General features: G+C 38.3%; 1 protein-coding gene across 4 annotated transcripts in view; it reads right to left on the bottom strand.

The window, feature by feature from the left end:
- Positions 1-8,823, bottom strand: part of LOC115225358 — a 34,635-nt gene extending 25,812 nt beyond the window's left edge. For 3 of the 4 annotated variants that reach the window (XM_036514096.1, XM_036514095.1, XM_036514093.1), the window contains exon 1: positions 8,739-8,823. In XM_036514096.1, coding sequence (XP_036369989.1) covers positions 8,739-8,786 — 48 coding nt within the window. In that variant the 5' untranslated portion in view covers positions 8,787-8,823. Of the gene's footprint in view, positions 1-3,358; positions 3,542-8,738 lie in introns of those variants that run through there. The other variant, XM_036514094.1, reaches the window with a different exon arrangement.
- Positions 8,824-23,370: the final 14,547 nt, after the last annotated feature.

The raw sequence follows: 23,370 nt of genomic DNA on the forward strand, positions 1-23,370 counted from the left end.
AAAGTTAAAGAAAACATTCCTTATGACATAATTTCACTTGTTAGTACCATGTAACCCTATTAGTTGACAGCAAGAAAAAGATTAACTGCGATATATGCATATTCACTCGGAAGGATTATAAATAATCCAATCAAAGAATGTTTCGCTTCACCTAAGTCTGTTTATGTAACAGTATTTCTTGAAAAGATCTTGAAGAAAAACAGTGAAATTATCTCATAAGGAATGTTTTCTTTAACTTTAAAATATCTTCACTTTTTCCAGAATTTCTTTTTATTTTTTTTTTTTTTGCGAAATATGTACAAAAATACGGAGTTTATGATTCATGTGTGAGTGTGTGTTCTTGATACTCGTTTAGAACAAGTAGTTTTACACCAATTACACTATTTTTTTCCTTAGTTTAAAGGCCGTGGACTGAAGATGTGAATATTCCGAAGCCTCTCCCCCACCCCCTTTCGCGAGTGCGCATTTTTTTCATGATAGTCGTTTAGAGCAAGTTGTTTTACACATATTACACTATTTTTTTTGTTTTGGTGCCCGGCTCAGCTTTCGGAAATTCCCGATGTGAAATTTCCGAGGCCTCTCCCCCACTCCCCTTTCGCGCGCGCGCATTGTTTTTTCATATTCATTCAGAGGAAGTTGTTTTACACCTATTACACATTTTTTTTGTTTTTTTGACCGGGTTTAACGCTTTAGTTTAACCAAAAAGTCTTTCCGAAAATAGTAGCTGAAAAACAGGAAAGAAAAAAAAACCCCGAAAAGGCAGTAGAAACGCACGAAGTATTATGGTGATGCCATGAAGTAAACATGCTTCAGATACACTCGTTTCTTCGTACAAACATAACTGAGATGAAATAGGTCTATAAATAACTGAGAAACGAAGCTGTTGCTGACAGACAACAGCAGTAATTTTATTTAGCTGAATACACGTCATTGATTGATTGACCGAAACACAAGAACTTACTTTTTGAACATATAAACTTTTCTGAACAACACTAGGCACAGGAGTTCCGGGTTCAGTCCCACTGCGTGGCATCTTGGGCAAGTGTCTTCTGCTATAGCCTTGGGCCGACCAAAGCCTTGTGAGTGGATTTGGTAGACGGAAACTGAAAGAAGCCCGTCGTATATATATATATATATATATGTTTATATGTATGTGTGTATATGTTTGTTTGTGTGTGTGTTTGTCCCCCTAGCATTGCTTGACAACCGATGCTGGTGTGTTTACGTCCCCGTCACTTAGCGGTTCAGCAAAAGAGACCGATAGAATAAGTACTGGGCTTACAAAGAGTAAGTCCTCAGGTCGATTTGCTCGACTAAAGGTGGTGCTCCAGCATGGCCGCAGTCAAATGACTGAAACAAGTAAAAGAGTAAAGATGTTTTATAAACACATTCTACCAGTATCCGAAGTTTGAAAGTGTTTAGTTAAAAAAAAAATTAATTTCTCGATCTGCCGTTCAAAGGGTTCTAAAGATCCGATTTTTTTGCATATTCAGAATGACCGTTGGGGAGACAAAGGGCGGAATTCGTAGAGGGGGGAAAAAAAGCACAAACAGGTGGAATGCTTATTCTCAGTCGCCTCACTCATACACGTAATTAAAAAAGGGTTTAAACGGCGAATTATTCCGTTCAATGCCTTTCTGTTAGAAACGTCTTGACCTTTAGCTGTTATTGGTACTACTAGCTAGTCGTGACTTGTCGATCCTACAACGACTACCTAGCAAAGTAAATAAGACACAAAATAAATAATTTTTTTAAACAAAGTAAATAAAACACAAAGGATCGACTAGTCACGACTAGCTAGCCCGGATGCGCGCTAGCTAGTCGTGACTAGTCGATCCTTTGTGTGTTTTATTTACTTTGTTTAAAAAAATTATTTATTTTGTGTCTTATTTACTTTGCTAGGTAGTCGTTGTAGGATCGACTACTTACGACTAGCTAGCGCGGATGCGCGCACCGGGACCACTGTTCGCTAGTGGTACCCTTATTCTCATCGCCCCCACACATACACGTAATTAAAAAAAAAAAGGTTTAAACGGCGAATTATTCCATTCAATGCCTTTCTGTTAGAAACGTTTAGACCTTTAGCTGCTATTTCTAGCATAACGAGTTTCCTGGTGAGAGCATCAATGACCTTCATTGCCTGTTGCTTCATTAAGTACAACGCCCGAAACGGGAGTAAAGAAATATGGACGACGTATTCTGAAACACCCCCGAGTGCAGAACAGTTCTCAAAAATAACCCCCGGTTGTTTTCCTACAAAATTCCTATGTCCTTGGAATCTACATAGTCCAAGGTAGACTTGTAGAGAATTTCATTAAAAAATATCCGTTTTCTTGAGAGTTAAGACGAATTAAAGTGAACTCCGATGAAGTTTCCGAAATTCCTCACCCCCAAATTTTTGGGTTAAACTAAAGCGTTACACCATTCAAAGAAACAAAAAAAAATTTGTGTAATATGTGTAAAACAACTTCCTCTGAACGAATATGACAAAAGAAATGCGCACTCGCGAAAGAGGGGTGGGGGAGAGGCCTCGGAAAATTTATATCGGGAATTTCCGAAAGCGTCTGAACCGGGCACAAAAACAAAAGCAAAAATTGCGTAATAGGTGTAAAACAACTTGCTCTAAACGACTATCACGAAAAAAATGCGCGCACGCGAATGGGGAGTGGCCTCGGAAATTTCACATCTTCAGTCCACGGCCTTTAAACTAAGAAAAAAATAGTGTAATTGGTGTAAAACTACTTGTTCTAAACGAGTATCAAGAACACACACTCACACATGAATCATAAACTCCGTATTTTTGTACGTATTTCGTAAAAAAAAAAAAATAAAGAGAAGAAATTCTGGAAAAAGTGAAGAAATATTGCATCTCCGCCTTCAAAATTCCTATGTCCTTGGAATCTACATAGGCCGAGGTAGGTTTGTAGAGAATTTCATTAAAAAATATCCATTTGCTGAAGAGTTATGACAAATTAAAGTGAACTCTGGTGAAGTTTCCGAAATTCCTCACACCCAAATTTTTGTATATTTGGAATCTACGTCGACATAATACAACATATTCCGTAGGGTTATATCCATTTCTCTGAATCTTACGACCATCTAAAATCGGGGGCAGAAATCTGTAGTTATGTAAATTATTTTAAAAAACTGCCGTTCAAACCGAAAAGATCCCAAATATCTTACAAACTGTAGAATTTTCTCAATAAAGCCAAGAGAAAAAGATGTTTTATAAACACATTCTACCAGTATACGAAGTTAAAAGTGTTTAGTTACGTGGAAATTATTTTAAAATACTGCCGTTCAAACCGAAAAAACCCTGGCTTTTTTTCTAAGAATGAAACAGTAACAAACTAATTACCTCCATCCACAGATCTTGTAGGACCACATTTTCCCACCAATAGCGTCACCATACGTAGCAAGGCCGCATGACGAATTGCAATTATCGTAAGAGTACGTGTTCATAATTGGGTTGGTGCATAATTATTGCGGCTTTTTTTCCACAGATTTTAATCAACAAAAACAATAACAACTTGTAACAAAAATGGCATAGTTTCGGTTGTAGTAGCACAGATTTCCGTAAAAAACTTTTATTTTTTTACATAAGTAATGAGAGCGAAAGAGACTAAGAGGAAGCGATTTTACGACGATAAGGTTTCTCTTTGAAGTCGGCCTGTGTGTGTTTGATGGGGTGTGGGAGACAGACAGTATGTTGTGTAAGTGAAGTGCTTCTGTTAGTGTGTGTGAAGAGACAGACATACATATACACATACACCGAGTAAAAAATTACTATGAATCGGCCATACATACACACACACACACACATAGATACATACACACACACACATACATACATACATACACACACACACATACTTACACACACACACACACACATAGATACATACACACACACACATACATGCAGACATACATATACACATACACCGAGTAAAAAATTACACTGAATCGACCATACATACACATACACACATACATAGATACATAACATACACACACACACATACATGCAGACATACATATACACATACACCGAGTAAAAAATTACGATGAATCGGCCATACACACACACATACTTACACACACACATACTTACACACACATACTTACACACACACATAGATACATACACACACACACACACATACATGCAGACATACATATACACATACACCGAGTAAAAAATTACGATGAATCGGCCATCACACACACATACTTCTTACACACACACATACTTACACACCACATAGATACATACACACACACACACACATACATGCAGACATACATATACACATACACCGAGTAAAAAATTACGATGAATCGGCCATACATACATACATACATACATAAACACACACACAACATAGATACATACACACACCACAACACATACATGCATACATACATATACACATACACCGAGTAAAAAATTACGATGAATCGGCCATACACAACACACATACTTACACACACACATACTTACACACACACATAGATACATACACACACACACACACACATACATGCAGACATACATATACACATACACCGAGTAAAAACAGTTATCTCTCTCTTTCACACATTACTCTCTCTGTCTCTTCGCACACACTAACAAAGCACTTCACTTACACAACATACTGTCTGTCTCCCACACCCCATCAAACACACACAGGCCGATTCAAAGTGAAACCTTCTCGTCATAAATCGCTTCCTCTTAGTCTCTTTCGCTCTCATTACTTATGTAAAAAAATAAAAGTTTTTTACGGAAATCGACGGAAATCTGATCTACGACATGCGAAACTTCGCCACAAAAATATCTTTAAATGATTATTCCGGAGCATATTCACCATCTACGTCAATTATTCCTTCTCATTTGAGTTGGTAGACGGCCAGATCGTCATTTAAAGATGCTTTTGTTAAATATTGTTACTGTTTTTGTAGAGTAAAATTTGCTGAGAAAAAAAAAAAAAAAAAAGCAATAATTTACGCCGTGCCAACCACTGAAGAATCTTGTCTCGTGATTCGGTTAATTGAGTGATATTTCAGGATCCCTCCAAAATTGATCCACGGTTGAGGATTTAAAGTTCCAGAATAACGAATTGTGGTGCCGCTGGTCTTTCAACGTACTAAAGAATGACGTCGTTGGCACTAGCCACGTAGACTGGAACGGTGCGCGCATCCGGGCTAGCCAGTCGGAAGTAGTCGATCCTACAGCGACTGGCGTATGCAAATGAGCTGATGGGCGCAACACTGCAAAAACTAAGTTAATAGCGAGCCCCTACTGTAGCTCAGGAAATATTTTTCAACGATATACGGTGTATATTATTTTAAAGACAATTACGTTTTTTGTTTTTCGTTACAAAACAATTAGAAGCATTGAAAAACATTTTTTTTTTCAAAGTAGACCCCTACAGGCGACAATTCACTTGGGTTTCCTTCGAATAGCTACGGCAAACTTCGTTAACCATTCAGCTATGCTCGTTCTCTTTCAACTGGAATTTAATCCCTGACCAACCCTAAATTATTAGACATTTTGGTCGTGGCCATCCCGCTTTGTTGTAAATCCAATACTGCGTTGTTCAGTTTGACTTTAAAAAAAGAATTTTACAAAAATTTTTGGAAATTTTTTTCAGAATTATAATCTTCGTATTTTTCCGCATATTTTGGGAGAAAAAAAATTATGAAAAAGTTGAAAAATTAAAGAAATGTGGGGTGGTAATTTAAAAATGCCGATTTTTGCAGATTCGTATTCCCCGTAGCTGAAAAGGGGGTGTTTATGTCGAATAAAAGAAAAATGGTTGTTGACAGTTACAAAAAATATGAGTGCCAAAATGGCGAGACTTCCTTTTGTACCCTGAACCCCAACTTGTTTCATTTTATTTTTAGTCTTGCCTTTCTTTGCTATTTTGACTTTTTTCACCCCAAACACTAACCCTAAAACTCTAACCGTAACTACAGAAATATTTTGAAATTTTTGTCCGAATCAGAATGTCCGTTTTTCCGGTTAACCGTTTTTTTTATCTGCATATTTAGAAAAAAAAAGAAATTCTCTTAAAAAAAGAATTTTACAAAAATGTTTGGAAATTTTTTTCAGAATCGTAATCTTCGTATTTTTCCGCATATTTTGAAAAAGAAAATTTCTGAAAAAAGTTTAAAAATTAAGGAAATGGGGTCATTTAAAAATGCCGATTTTTGCCATTTCGTATTCCCCGTAGTTTGTGTCCAAGAGAAAAAGATGTTTTATTTTGACACATTCTACCCAGTATACAAAGTTTTAAAGTGTTTAGTTAACTAGAAATTGTGTTGAAAACTGCCGTTCAAAAGGAAAAGATCCAAAATGGTTGTTGACAGTTACAAAAAATATTGAGTGCCAAAATGGCGAGACTTCCTTTTGTACCCTGAACCCCAAACTCGTTTCATTTTATTTTTAGTCTTGCCTTTCTTTGCTATTTTGACTTTGCTGTTATTTCTGCACTCATTTGTTTTTTGTAACTTTCGTTAAAAATAAAAAAAAAAAAACTTGAAGACCGAGGGAAAAAAAAAAACCGTTAACCGTTAAAACGAACATTCTGATTCGGACAAAAATTTCAAAATATTTCTGTAGTTACGGTTAGGGTTAGTGTTTGGGGGGAAAAAAGTAAAAAATAGCAAAGAAAGGCAAGACTAAAAATAAAATGAAACGAGTTTGGGGTTCAGGGTACAAAAGGAAGTCTTGCCATTTTGGCACTCAATATTTTTTGTAACTGTCAACAACCATTTTGGATCTTTTCTTTTTGAACGGCAGTTTTCAACACAATTTCTAGTTAACTAAACACTTTAAAACTTTGTATACTGGGTAGAATGTGTCAAAATAAAACATTTTTTTCTCTTGGACACAAACTACGGGGAATACGAATCTGCAAAAAAAATTGGCAAAAATCGGCAGTTTTAAATGACCACACCCCCATTTCCTTAATTTTAAAACTTTTTTCAGAAATTTTCTTTTTCAAAATATGCGGAAAAATACGAAGATTACGATTCTGAAAAAAATTTCCAAACATTTTTGTAAAATTCCTTTTTTAAGAGAATTTCTTTTTTTTCTAAATATGCAGAAAAAAAAACCGGTTAACCGGAAAAACGGACATTCTGATTCGGACAAAAATTTCAAAATATTTCTGTAGTTACGGTTAGGGTTTTAGGGTTAGTGTTTGGGGTGAAAAAAGTCAAAATTGAAGAATTGTGTTGGTGGATGGATTTCACGATGCCGATTTCTGGCAATTTTCCGGAACCTCGGCAGAAAAAAAAATTGGGAGATAATAAGGGGCGGGCGGAAGTCTTTCCCCTTTCTTCTTAGCGTTAGAGTCAGGGTTGGGAGGTATTGGCTGAAGCGTTAGCACGCTGAGGGAAATGCTTCGTGGTATTTCGTCTGCGTTACGTTGTGAGTTCAAATTCCGCCGAGGTCGACTTTGCCTTTCATCCTTTCGGGGTCGAAAAATTAAGTACCGGTTACGCACTGGGGTCGATGTAATCTACTTAATACCTATGTCTGTCCTTGTTTGTCCGCTCTGTGTTTAGTCCCTTGTGGGTAATAAAGAAATAGGTATTTTTTTTAAAAATTGTAATTTTACAAAATTTTTTCATACTTTTCTACGAATTTCACAAAGAAAAAAGAAAAATCCTGAAAAAAGTGAAAATTGAAGAATGGAGTGGGTGGCGTGAGTTCAAATAAAAATTCTAAACAAAGACAGACAAACGGATTAAGTCGATTATATCGACCCCAATGCGTAACTGGTACTTATTTAATCGACCCCGAAAGGATGAAAGGCAAAGTCGACCTCGAGTTCAAATTCCGCCCAGGTCGACTTTGCCTTTCATCCTTTCGGGATCGATAAACTAAGTACCAGTTACGCAAGGGAGGTCGATATAATCGACTTAATCTGTGTGTCTTTCCATCTTTGTCCCCTCTGCGTTTAGCCCCTGGTGGGTAGTAAAGAAATGGAAATTAAAATTCTAAAATGCCGCCTGTCGGGATGAATCGGGACCTTTGTATTTAAATAGAGCCAAGAGGAATTCCACCACACACACACACACACACAACCATCTTTGGCGATCTTTCGTCTCTAGTAGACCTTTCCGTCGATTTCCGTAAAAAATTTTTTGTTTTACATATGGGCTTGCGGGAACTTTTGAAGTAATATACATACATATACACATACACCGAGTAAAAAATTTCAGTTATCTCTTTCTTTCACACATTACTCTGTCTCTTCACTTACACAACATACTGTCTGTCTCCCACACCCCATCAAACACACACACACACATGTACATCAATGCTTTCCATGCACGGTAACTTCAAAAGAACTTCCCTCATCATACAATCGCTTTCTCTTAGTCTCTTTCGCTCTCATTACTTCAAAAGTTCCCGCAAGCCCATATGTAAAAAAAAAATATTTTTTTACGGAAATCGACGGAAAGGTCTACTAGAGACGAAAGATTGCCCTGTTACTTTTTAATCCTAAACGCCGAAAATGATTGGTGTGCATATTTTTTTAACCTTCGTCTCACTTTTTAAACAGACTAACCTACTTCGACGAGGGTCAGGAACGGTTTATTTCGAGAATTTTGTATTTCAGCGATTTAAAATGTCACGTATGTATTTATGTATTATTAAGTAGATGGTTGGATGTAGAATATTAGATACTGTCGGTTTATTAAATGAATAATAAGGAACTTACCTCTAAACGGTGCAGAAGCTTTTCGACTGAATTCAAATAACCCGCCATTTCAAAGTAACGCGGAAACTGAAAATGACTTCAGAGTGTATCAGATGAAGTGAGAAAGGGGGAGGTGAGACAGAATTAATGAGGGTATAAGGAGGAGACTGATGTGGTGAGAGAGAGAGAGAGAGAAAGATATATATAGAAGGGGAGGTGAGACTGAATAAATGAGGGGAAAAGGAAGAGACTGACGTGGTGAGAGAGAGAGAAATATATATGGAAGGGGGAGGTGAGACAAAATAAATGAGGGGAAAAGGAGGAGACTGACGTAGTAAGAGAGAGAGAGATATAGAAGGGGAGGTGAGACTGAATGACTGAGGGGAAAAGGAGGAGACTGACGTGGTGATATATATATATATATATATATATATATATATATATATATATAGAAGGGGGAAGTGAAAGAAGGAAGTAGTTATAGTGGGAGGAATGGATAAATACGGAGGGAAAGGAGTAGAGAGAGAGAGAGACAAAGACTGTATGGGAGGGATAGCAATAGATGTACGGTAAAAGTGGGAGGAAGGAAGGCGGCGACTGGCAGAATCGTTAGCACGCCGGGCGAAGTGCGTTGCCGTATTTCATCTCAATAAAGCCAAGAGAAAAAGATGTTTTATAAACACACTAGCAGTATCGCCCGGCGTTGCTCAGGTTTGTAAGGGAAATAACTATAAAGCATTTTTAGAGAGTTATAGCCAAAAAATGGAAAAAAAATTATGGTAAATTTTTTTTGAGAGTTAAAAAAGGTGGAGTTGCGACCCCTAGACGGTCTGTGGTTTGGGTTTCTGATTCTCGACCCCATGTCGAATTTATCGATTTTTTTCAGAACTGGGGGAACTTTTCAAAATTTTCGCTGCGTTAGTTTTGAATTATGACATTGGGCTATGTGTGTGTCAAGTTTCATCAGAATCGGTTGAAAGCCGTGGTCAGGGTGAGGGTACAACCTAACAGAAACACACACAGACAAACTGCCGTTTAAATAGAGAGAGATTCTACCAGTATACGAAGTTTAAAAGTGTTTAGTTACGTGGAAATTATTTTAAAAAACTGCCGGTCAAACGGAAAAGATCCCCAGCCTGTTGTTTCACACTGACATTTATATACTCACAATTAATCTATCTAAATGTCATGCCTACCACATTTACAAATTGCTCTTTCTATGACATCCGTTACACAGTAATTTCACAAGGCTAAGTAGACTTCTTTTACTATCTTTTACTTGTTTCAGTCATTTGACTGCGGCCATGCTGGAGCACCACCTTTAGTCGACCCCCAGGACTTATTCTTTGTAAGCCCAATACTTATTCTATCGGTCTCTTTTTGCCGAACCGCTAAGTGACGGGGAAATAAACACACCAGCATCGGTTGTCAAGCAATGCTAGGGAGACAAACACAGACACCCAAACGTACACACACACACACATATATATATATACGTATATACGATGGGCTTCTTTCAGTTTCCGTCTACCAAATCCACTCACAAGGCTTTGGTCGGCCCGAGGCTATAGTAAAAGACACTTGCCCAAGATGCCATGCAGTGGGACTGAACCCGGAACCATGTGGTTGGTAAACAAGCTACCTACCACACAGCCACTCCTGCGCCTGACGGGGAAATAAACACACCAGCATCGGTTGTCAAGTAATGCTAAGGAGACAAACACAGACACCCAAACGTACACACACACACACATATATATATATACATATATACGACGGGCTTCTTTCAGTTTCCGTCTCACAAGGTTTTGGTCGGCCCGAGGCTATGGTAGAAGACACTTGCCCAAGGTGCCATGCAGTGGGACTGAACCCGGAACCATGTGGTTGGTAAACAAGCTACTTACCACACAGTCACTCCTACACCTTTATGGGCCATGCAGTGGGACTGAACCCGGAACCATGTGGTTGGTAAACAAGCTACCTACCACACAGCCACTCCTGCGCCTCACATCTGCTCACATTTGATTAATCTATCTAAATGTCCACGCTTACAGATTACCCCTTTCTATCACATCCGTCTCACACCCTTTCATTAGTAGTAATTTCACAAGGCTAAGCAGATTGTCAACAAATACATACCGCTAAAATTATATTTTAGTACATGTCAGAAATCTATCAGGATGCAGTGTGGAATCATTCAAATTGCAGCTGGATAGATACTTAAACCCCATCTCCCAGGATATACACAACGAGCACAAACTGACTCAAACTCGCTCCTACACATGTCAAAATTAAACAGAGAATACAACCTGGCAACCACACCAGACTCTGAGGGTGGAGTCTTCGACTTGGCCTGAGCATGGACTCAAACTCAAATGAAATGAAATGGGCTGACGTGGTTTATTTATAATCGTAAATGTAACGAAAATAAATCCCGTTGTTTGAAACTTCGCCTTTCAGTTACACACTTTTCAACATGGCCTAGCAGTTAGAGCAGTGGACTCGCGGTCGAGGGATCGCGGGTTCGAATCTCAGACCGGGCGATGCGTGTGTTTATGAGCGAAATACCTAAGCTCTGGGAGAAGGTAATGGCCAACTTCTGCTGACGGATCTTTTCGGTTTGAACGGCAGTTTATTAAAATAATTTCCACGTAACTGAACACTTTTAAACTTCGTATACTGGTAGAATGTGTTTATAAATACCAAACCTGCCACACACAGACAACTTCAGCTTTATATATATATGTAGATATATATATATATATATATATATATATATATATATATATATATATATATATATATATATATATTGGTTTGGTATTTATAAACACATTCTACCAGTATATATATATATATATAATATAAAATAAATATAAGAGAGTTGTCATTATATGGCTCACTCTAGCACTAGTTAATCCAAAAGGTTTCAACCACTAACAATCGTACTGACTTTCATGGGAAACATGTATTTTTGTGGTTGAAACCTTTTGGATTAACTAGTGCTAGAGTGAGCCATATAATGACCACTCTCTTATATTTATTTTGTAAAAATATTATAATATATTATAAAATATTATAATAATCCAGGTTTCTCGGAGCACTAGGCCACTTGGTGTTGAATAGATATACTATTAAATTAGTATCTAATTCTCTCACCCTTATTAATTAATTATATATATATATATATATATATAATATATATATATATATATATATATATATATATATATAGAGAGAGAGAGAGAGAGAGAGAGAGAGAGAGACTAGCAGTATCGCCCGGCGTTGCTCGGGTTTGTTTCGACCTTTTAGAATTAGAACTTTTGAAAAGTAAAAATTTTGCATTATGTAGCTTGTAATTCTCTTTAAGTGAACATTTTTCTGGTCGAAATACACCGAAAAGTGGCGACACAACAGTGAAAAGAATCGTAAAAAATAGGAATTTTCATAGAAAAAGCACCTTTTTTATGTAAATAATTTTTAGTGTTAACATTGTCCGATTTCAATTTTTTTCTTCTACGGAAGGAAGAGCAAGCCTTCTTCTATCATACTCTCAATTTTGGTCAACTCGCACCGCAGGGTCTCGGAGGAGATAGTGTTAGTTGAAGGCTACCAAACCTGCCACACACAGACAACTTCAGCTTTATATATATAATAGCAGTATCTCCCGGGTTTGTTTCGACTCTTTAGAATTGGTATTTTGAAAAGTAAAAATTTTGCATTATGTAGCTTGTTATTTTCTTTATGTGAACATTTTTCTGATTGAAATACACCGAAAAGTGGCGACACAGCAGTCAAAAAATCGTAAAAAATAGGGATTTTCATAGAAAAAAACACCTTTTTTTATGTATGTAATTTTTGGTGTTAACATGGTCTGATTTGAATTTTTCTTCTACGGAAGGAAGAGCAATCCTTCTTCTATCATGTTCTCAATTTTGGTCAACTTGTGCCGCAGGGTCTCGGAGGAGATGGTGTTAGTTGAAGGCTACCAAACCTGCCACACAGACAACTTCAGCTTTATATATAGAGAGAGATTTTTATATTAGAACATATACACATTTGCCTCCCTTGTATCACTGGACGCCTTCTGTCGTTTTTTTTTTTTTTGCTTTTTCTCAGAATTTTCAATTTTATCATGAGAAAGTGAAACTAAAGTTCTCTTACAATTCATTTTTTATTCATTTATTTAAACTATTCTTTTATTTGTTTCTGTCATTCGATTGCGGCCATGCTGGAGCACCGCCTTTAGTCAAACAAATCTACCCCAGGACTTATTCTTTGTAAGCCTAGTACTTAATCCATTGGTCTCTTTTGCCGAACCGCTAAGTTTACTCTTTTACTTGTTTCAGTCATTTGACTGTGGCCATGCTGGAGCACTGCCTTTAGTCAAGCAAATCGATCCCACGACTTATTCTTTGTAAGCCTAGTACTTAATCCATTGGTCTCTTTTGCTGAACCGCTAAGTTTACTCTTTTACTTGTTTCAGTCATTTGACTGCGGCCATGCTGGAGCACTGCCTTTAGTCAAACAAATCGACCCCAGGACTTATTCTTTGTAAGCCTAGTACTTAATCCATTGGTCTCTTTTGCCGAACCGCTAAGTTTACTCTTTTACTTGTTTCAGTCATTTGACTGTGGCCATGCTGGAGCACTGCCTTTAGTCAAGCAAATCGATCCCACGACTTATTCTTTGTAAGCCTAGTACTTAATCCATTGGTCTCTTTTGCTGAACTGATTAGTTAAAGGGATCTACCAGCATCGGTTGTCAGGGGATGCGGAGGACAAACACTGACATACAAACATATACTTTTATATATATAAATGCGACGGACTTCTTTCAGTTTCCGTCTACCAAATCCACTCACAAGACTTTGGTCGGCCCAAGGTGCTGTGCAGTGGGACTGAACCTGGAACCATGCAGTCTTTTTCTAGCGGTGTCATATGAAATTGTCACCCATAATTATGACCCTAGTATCGATCTATTGCATTTCAATCTGTTTTAGGGTTAGTTAGGGGTGGGGTAAGGGTATCTTTTTTTCTTCACAAATGTAAATAAACCCATGCTGTTTCTTAAACGAGGGACATATTCATACGGCACAGAATGTTTTTTTACCTCAATAAACGTCAGTGATTGGTTGAAATTGCAGAAACTGAAGAAAAAAAAACAACAAATATCTTACAAACCATAGAATTTTCTTAATAAAGCCAAGAGAAAAAGATGTTTTATAAACACATTCTACCAGTATACGAAGTTTAAAAGTGTTTAGTTACGTGGAAATTATTTTTTTAAAAATGCCGGTCAAACGGAAAAGATCCAAGAAAAACTACTACAGAAGCAAACCTTAAAATTGTCAAGTTACAAACTTTTAATTTGTATAAATATTTTGAAAATATTCACGCAATTGTTATCATTATAAGTGGGAAGGCAGTGAGCTGGCAGAAACGTTAGCATGTCAGGCGAAATGCTTAGCAGTATTTTGTCTGCTGTTACGTTCTGAGTTCAAATTCCGTCGAGGTCGACTTTGCCTTTCATCCTTTCGGGGTCAATTAAATAAGTACCAGTTACGCACAGGGGGGTTGATATAATCGACTTAATCCATCTGTCTGTCCTTGTTTGTCCCTTCTGTGTTTAGCCCTTTGTGGGTAGTAAATAAATAGGTATTTCGTCTGCTGTTACGTTCTGAGTTCAAATTCTGCCGAAGTTGACTTTGTCTGTCGTCCTTTCGGGGGTCGATAAATTAAGTACCAGTTATGCACTGGGGTCCATATAATCAACTTAATCCGTTTGTCTGTTCTTCTTTGACCCTTCTGTGTTTAGCCCCTTGTGGGCAATAAAGAAATAAGAATAGTATGCATGCCAGGTAAAATGCTTAGCGGCAATTTGTCTGTTCTTATTTTCTGAGTTCAAATTCCACTGAGGTCAGCTTTGCTTCTTATTGCTTTGGGGTCAATGAAATAAGTCCCAGTTACACCATGGGGTCGATGTAATCAACTAGCCCCCTTCCACAAAATTTCAGGTTTTGTGTCTGTAGAAGAAAGGTTTATTATTGGGTTGGTTCGTAATTATTGCAGCTTTTTTTCAACAAATTTTATTCATCAAAAACGATAAAAATATTTAACAAAAACATCTTTAAATGATGGTCTGACCGTCTGCCAAGCAAATGGGAAGCAGTAATTGAAGTAGATGGTGAATATGCTCCGGAAAAATCACTTAAAGATGCTTTTGTTACATGTTATTGCTTTTATAAAATTTGTTGCAAAAATGCTGCAATAATTATGCACCAACCCAATATTATTAATGATAATTATCAACCATTGTACAAACAATAACTCTGAGCACCTTTTCAAACTCCACCCATCTAACACCCGTGGACATATTTACAAAGTCAGAAAACAGCACAGCTCCCATGACTTTAGGAAACATTTTTTCATGCTAAGAGTTGCTGAAGCATGGAACAAACTGCCGGCATAAGTTGTTAGTTGTCGGAGCACTACATCCTTCAAAACTTCCATGCTTCCTGAGATTCGCCAACACCACACCTGAGCTTTCTCCCCTCCATACACACACAAGCACGTATCTGACTCATACACTGTTCGCTTTCCAGACATTTGTACATTACTGCATGTACTTTATATGCACTGTCAGACAAGTTGTGGTGCACCTGAGCACTGTATACAATAATTTCAATATTATTTTTATATCATAAATATCAAATGGAAATTGTAGTTGTGATACCTGTGCCGGTGGCATGTGAAAAGCACAACCGAAAGTGACCGATGGCAGCGGCACCTTGACTGGCTTCTGTGCCAGTGGCACTTGATCTGCTGTGCTTGAGGAGACCTATTGAGTCAAGTACATCAACATTAAAATAAATATCAAATGGAAATTATAGTTGTGATACCTGCGCCGGTGGCACATAAAAAGCCCCATGCGAACGTGGCCGATGCCAGCCCTGCCTTGGCTGGCTTCTGTGCCGGTGGCACGTAAAAAGCACCAGCCGATCGTGGCTGTTGCCAGCCTCCCCTGGCACCTGTGCTGGTGGCACGTAAAAGCATCCAGCTGTAGAAATACTGCCAGATCAGACTGGAGCCTGGTGCAGCCTTCTGGTTTCCCAGATCCCCGGTCGAACCGTCCAACCCATGCCAGCATGGAAAACAGACTTTAAACGATATGATGGGTCCCTTGTATGGAGAGATAAAACATGATGGTCAAGGGTGGAAATCCTTTATCCCTTTGGCATTCACATTTTTCTATCAAATCAACACTTATTCATCCACATTGTTTTAAATTAATCATGCTTTGAGATTTTGGTGATGTGATTGTTTATCATTAGAATGACATTGTAGGATAGGTGTGAGAGGCCAAATCTTGTTAGTTTGAACATAACACAAGAAAAATATTTGGACTGGATATGGTTGGATTACATTCTAAATGGTTAATCACAGACCTACAAGCATGTAAAAGCACCCACTACACTCGCGGAGTGGTTGGCATTAGGAAGGACATCCAGCTGTAGAAACACTGCCAGATCAGACTGGAGCCTGGTGCAGCCTTCTGGCTTCCCAGACCCCTGTCGAACTGTCCAACCCTTTCTAGCACAGAAAACGGATGTTAAACGGTGATGATGATGATGATGATATAAACGTATGTATGTATATATATATGTGTATATATATATATGCACCCACTACACTCACGGAGTGGTTGGCATCAGGAAGGGCATCTAGATGTAGAAACTCTGCCAGATCAGACTGGAGCCTGGTGCAGCCTCCTGGCTTCCCAGACCCCAGTCGAACCGTCCAACCCTTTCTAGCACGGAAAACGGACGTTAAACGATGATATATATATATGGCAAAACATGAGAGCTTCATGAAGTAGGTGTTTTGAAGAAACAATTTGATTCCCCACTCTCCAAGGTCCCTGATGACCCCTACATCACAGCAAGAAAACTCAAAAGAGGGCAGTAGTGTCAAACTCCCTCCTGCATTGACTGCCAATCACATAAGACTGGGCAGTGAAAAGATGATTATACTGGTGATGCCCCAGCATGGTCACAACCTTAAAGCTGAAACATGTAAAAAGCACCCATTACACACTGTAAAGTAGTTGGCGTTAGGAAGGGCATCCAGCTGTAGAAACACTGCCAGATCAGACTGGAGCCTGGTGCAGCCTTCTGGCTTCCCAGACCCCAGTCAAACCGTCCAACCCTTTTTAGCACGGAAAACGGACTTTAAACGATGATGATGATGATGATGATGATGAAGCAAGCTGGCAGAACTGTTAGCACATCGGGCAAAATACTTAGCAGCTTTTTGTCAGTCATTACTTTCTGAGTTCAAATTCCACCGAGGTCAACCTTTCCTTTCATCCTTTCAGGGTCAATCAATTAAGTACCAGTGAAATATGGTGGTCGATGTAATCGACTAGTTCCCTCCCCCAAAATTTCATGCTGTGTGCCTCTACTAGAAAGGATTATTATTATTATTATCATTATTATTATAAATCACTTCCTTACTGTTTATCTTCAAATTGACTTTTCCAATGTTGAGGTGGTTGTCATAAAATGTCCAAGATGAACGTTTTGTATCCAAAGAGAGAGAATTTAAAAAAAAAAAACTTGTGGATTTAGCAGTCAGTCATATATGCATATATATATATATATATATATATATACACACATACACATATACACATATATATATATATATATATATATATATACACACATACACACATATACATATATATATATATACACACATATACATATATATATATACACACATATACATATATATACACACATATACATATATGCACACATATACATATATATATACATACATATATGCACACATACACATACACACACACATACATATATACATATACATACATACATATATATATATATTCATACATATATACACACATATATAATATATACATATACATACATACATATATATATATACATACATACATATATACACAGATACATAATATATACATATATATTTACATACATTGATATATATATATATACAGTTAATCCAAACAAGAAAACACAACAACGCGAGGATGTGGAACAAATATAGTATTATTGGACGCTCAGGAAAGAAGGAAAGAAGGAGGGTTTAACGTTTCGAGCGGAGCTCTTTGTTGGAAACATAGGAGAAGGAAAGATCCAGAGAAGGGAAGACAGAGGTAAAAAATCACCAACTGTACACGCGCGGTCACATATACGTTTATATCATCATCATCATCATTATCATCATCATTGTTTAACGTCCGGTTGGACGATTTGAGTGAGGACTGGCGAACCAGATGGCTGCACCAGGCTCCAATCTTGATCTGGCAGAGTTTTTACAGCTGGATGCCCTTCCTAACGCCAACCACTCCAAAAGCATAGTGGGTGCTTTTTACATGCCACTGGCATGAGGGTCAGTTAGCTGCTCTGGGAACTATCACCCTTGGATGGTGCTCTTGGCACCCTGCTAGCACGGGCACAAGTTTTGTTATGCGATGTATGTATATATCTGTGAATGCTTCTTCCCACCACTATTTGATAACCGGTGTTGGTTTGTTTATGGCCCTACAACATCGAGAATAAGTAATAGGCGCAGGAGTGGCTGTGTGGTAAGTAGCTTGCTAACCAACCACATGGTTCCGCGTTCAGTCCCACTGCATGGCATCTTGGGCAAGTGTCTTCTGCTATAGCTTCGGGCCGACCAAAGCCTTGTGAGTGGATTTGGTAGATGGAAACTGAAAGAAGCCCGTCTTATATATGTATATATATGTATGTATGTATGTGTGTGTGTGTGTTTGTCCCCCTAGCATTGCTTGACAACCGATGCTGGTGTGTTTACATTCCTGTCACTTAGCGGTTCAGCAAAAGAGACCAATAGAATAAGTACTGGGCTTACAAAAGAATAAGTCCCGGGGTCGAGTTGCTCGATTAAAGGCGGTGCTCCAGCATGGCCACAGTCAAAATGACTGAAATAAGTAAAAGAGTAAAAGAGATACATACACACATTAACATATACACACTATTACATACACAAATATACACTAAGATCTTCTAAACCCCCACACATAGATTTGCATATATAATCATAATATAACAGAGAACAATACGGGAAAACCCCACGCATACATTTGCATATATAATCATAATATAACAGAGAACAATACGGGAAACCCCACTCATACATTTGCATATATTTACATAAATATACATATATAAATCCACATATACGTAGACTAAACCGAATACTACTGCATTCATGTATGCATGTATTGGTATACATTTACATCTGTTGTTTAATATTAAGCACTCTCTCTCTCTCTCTCTCTATATATATATATATATAGGGCGCAGGAGTGGCTGTGTGGTAAGTAGCTTGCTAACCAGCCACATGGTTCCGGGTTCAGTCCCACTGCGTGGCATCTTGGGCAAGTGTCTTCTGCTATAGCCCCAGACCGACCAATGCCTTGTGAGTGGATTTGGTAGACGGAAACTGAAAGAAGCCTGTCGTATATATGTATATATATATATGTATGTGTGTGTGTGTTTGTGTGTCTGTGTTTGTCCCCCTAGCATTGCTTGACAACCGATGCTGGTGTGTTTATGTCCCCGTCACTTAGCGGTTCGGCAAAAGAGACTGATAGAATAAGTACTGGGCTTACAAAGAATTTGCTCGACTAAAGGCGGTGCTCCAGCATGGCCGCAGTCAAATGACTGAAACAAGTAAAAGAGAGTAGAGTATATATATTCCTTCCCTTATATGAAGTAATCTACGCAGTATTCATTCTATGTCGTGGAGTCTAACAATACCACGTACGCCTTTGAGGATTAACTTTCCCAATGACACTCGGTTTTTTCTCAAACTCTTTCTCAAACCTGTTATAATGTGATACAAGTCTTTGGTGCAGCAATTGTACGCGGCTGAAGAAGGCTTTTGATCTATCTGTTATATCAATTATGCATTGATATAAATTGTTCAATAAAGCCAGAAACATATGTACCGCAAAATCCTTTGCGTCCTGTTTTTCATGTACTTCATTTGATACATATATCCTATCACCTATGTCACTATGCCACAAATTTCTCACATTATTTTCTCACATGCTTACAGTTATCAAGTATTCACCCTGAATTTATTCATCATCATCATCGTCGTTTAACGTCCGTTCTCCATGCTAGCATGGGTTGGACGGTTTGACCGGGGTTCTGGGAAGCCAGAAGGCTGCACCAGGCTCCAGTCTAATCTGGCAATGTTTCTACAGCTGGATGCCCTTCCTAACGCCAACCACTCCGTGGTTATATATATATATATATATATATATATATATCTATATTGTATAGAGGGCATTATTACACATAAATGCCTCACACTAAGAGGGACAAAGTCATTACTACCAAAATTATACTAATCATACCCAAATGCAGTTTTCAAAGCAGACATTTAAAAACTGAATTTAGTTCTGTATCACCGTGATTTCACATTCAACTTACGTCTAATGATCATCAGCAGAACTGATTCTGAACACATCATAAATAAACTACCAACCTTACGTAGCGAAGACGAACAACAACTGCTCACTCCGACCAAGCACATGGAATGTTTATAAATCATATATCCGGTAAATGGCGGGCTTTTTACGAACTGCATGTCGGGTAATGAAAAGTATTTCGGATAAGTTTAACAATTAAGGATAATCTCTTAATAAGGGATCTTAACAAGAAATTATCGGGTAGCTAGCGTGAAAACCTCATAAAAGAAAAGAATTCGAAAATAATTTTTTTTCTTATGATCATTAGACGTAAGTTGAATGTGAAATCACGGTGATACAGAACTAAATTCATTTTTTAAATGTCTTGCTTTGAAAAACTGCATTTGGTATGATTAGTATAATTTTGGTAGTAATGACTTTGTCCCTCCTAGTGTGAGGTCATTTATGTGTAATAATGCCCTCTATACAATATAGATATATTAATTTGTTCAAAAGAAAAAAATTATTTTCGAATTCTTTTCTTTTATGAGGTTTTCCACGCTAGCTACCCGATAATTTCTTGTTAAGATCCCTTATTAAGAGATTATCCTTAATTGTTAAACTATATATATATACATATATATATATATATATATAAGTAGATGAATGAATTATCCTAGTATGGATAATTCGGTTAATCAATACCTGGGTAGCAAATTCACGTCAGTAAAACACAGTTGAAGTTACATGACAAGGGCCGAACCCCGTGTTCGTGTGTGGAAATTTGTGTGTTTTTTTATATGAATAAATGAAAAGAATGGAGTCGAACGAAGATTTTAACAAAATTCCTTTACTTTCGACATATGTTTCGTAGACTGCATACTCTTAATTCCGAAGGAATGAAGGTTGCATTATGCTGTCTTCTCATCAGGAAATACAAGGAAACTCTATCAGGCTCAAGACAAACAAAAGCTTCTTACCGTCTGCCTACATGGTTTCCACAGTGATAATGAGTATTTATTTAAAATAATCTGTTATAAGCAATGATGTCAAAATTGGATGGAAAGAGGAAGTTATAAAAAAATAGGAAGCGGACAGTATGTATGCTGTATGTATGGGGATTGACGGGTGTATGTTTTGTTAATGAGTTTGAGTGTTTGTCTGTGTGTATGAGTGTGTGTATATAACTGCATCTGTGTCTGTGTGTTTGTGTTTGCAAATGCATGTGTGTGGGGGGGAACAATTGTCAAATATATATAGTATTAATGTGAGAAATTTGTGTCTGTGTGTTTGATTGTGTGCATGATAGAGAGAGAGAGAGAGAGAGAGAGGGGTAGGGGTAGAGAGAAAGAGATAAACATACGCCAACTATATTTAATGTTTGATGCAACAGAATAGAGAGGAAGCATTTGTCTACGGTAGTGGTGTAGATGTGAAAGTAATTATTAAAACCAAAGAGGTTATCTATATTATTTATTATTTATATGAGTGGAAGGTGTGTTTTTGCCATATAGGTGTAAACATTGGCAAAAACACACATTGCCAATGTTTACATTTCAACCAATCAATGATGTCTATTGAGGTAAAAAACATTCTGTGCCGTATGAATATGTCCCTCGTTTAAGAAACAGATTGGGTTTATTTACATTTCTGAAGAAAAAAAGGTACCCTTCTCCCTACCCTTCCCCCTAACCCTAAAACAGATTGAAATGCAATAGATCGATACTAGGGTCATAATTATGGGTGACAATTTCATATGACACCGCTAGAAAAAAACTGCCGTTCAAACGGAAAAGATCACAGCCGTTGCCTGCTTTATGATTTACGACGTTCAACTTCACGATTGCCTCTACATTATCAGCTCTATCACTTGTGGAAAGCTATGAATTTCAACCAATCAGTGACGTCTATTGAGGTAAAAAAAACATTCTGTGCCGTATGAATATGTCCCTCGTTTAAGAAACAGATTGGGTTTATTTACATTTGTGAACAAAAAAAGATACCCTTCTCCCTACCCTTCCCCCTAACCCTAAAACAGATTGAAATGCAATAGATCGATACTAGGGTCATAATTATGGGTGACAATTTCATATGACACCGCTAGAAAAAAACTGCCGTTCAAACGGAAAAGATCACAGCCGTTGCCTGCTTTATGATTTACGACGTTCAACTTCACAATTGCCTCTACATTATCAGCTCTATCATATGTGGAAAGCCATGAATTTTTTTACAGGGGTGATTGTCTCCTACACCAGTGACCAATTCGCTACCAACTCCGGTCAGAAAAACAGGCATACCTCGCTAAAGGCTTTAGTACTTGGATCGATCATCATCATCATCATCATCATTTAGCGTCCGCTTTCCATGCTAGCATGGGTTGGACGGGTCAACTGGGGTCTGGGAAGCTGGAAGGCTTCGTCAGGCCCAGTCAGATCTGGCAGTGTTTCTACGGCTGGATGCCCTTCCTAACGCCAACCACTCCGCGAGTGTAGTGGGTGTTTTTAACGTGCCACCTGCACAGGTGCCAGACAGAGCTGGCGAACGGCCACGAACGGACGGTGCTTTTACGTGTCACCGGCACGGGGCCAGGCGATGCTGGCAACGGCCACGAACGGATGGTGCTTCTACGTGCCACCGACACGGGTGCCAGACGGGGCTGGCAAACAGCCACGAACGGACGGTGCTTTTACGTGTCACCGGCACGGGGCCAGGCGATGCTGGCAACGGCCACGAACGGACGGTGCTTCTACGTGCCACCGACACGGGTGCCAGACGGGGCTGGCAAACAGCCACGAACGGACGGTGCTTTTACGTGTCACCGGCACGGGGCCAGGCGATGCTGGCAAACAGCCACGAATGGACGGTGCTTCTACGTGTCACCGGCACGGGGGCCAGCCGAGGCTGGCAACGATCGGTTAAAAATACTTCAAGGTCATGATTCGATTGAATAAAAGATAAGAGATGACTCATATGCATTATCACGGCTGTTTGCTATTTTTAAAAAGAATTTTATCTTTTGGAAATTTTATCTTTTGGAAATAGCTGTGTAGCTACTCACGTTGTGTTGAATGTGAAATGAAAAGAATGATAAATAGATAATAAAATGAGATATAGCATGTGTGTGTGTGTGTGTGTGTGTGTGTGTGTGTGTGTGCGT

The sequence above is a fragment of the Octopus sinensis genome, linkage group LG27, assembly GCF_006345805.1.
Source record: "Octopus sinensis linkage group LG27, ASM634580v1, whole genome shotgun sequence".
Taxonomy (NCBI): domain Eukaryota; kingdom Metazoa; phylum Mollusca; class Cephalopoda; order Octopoda; family Octopodidae; genus Octopus; species Octopus sinensis.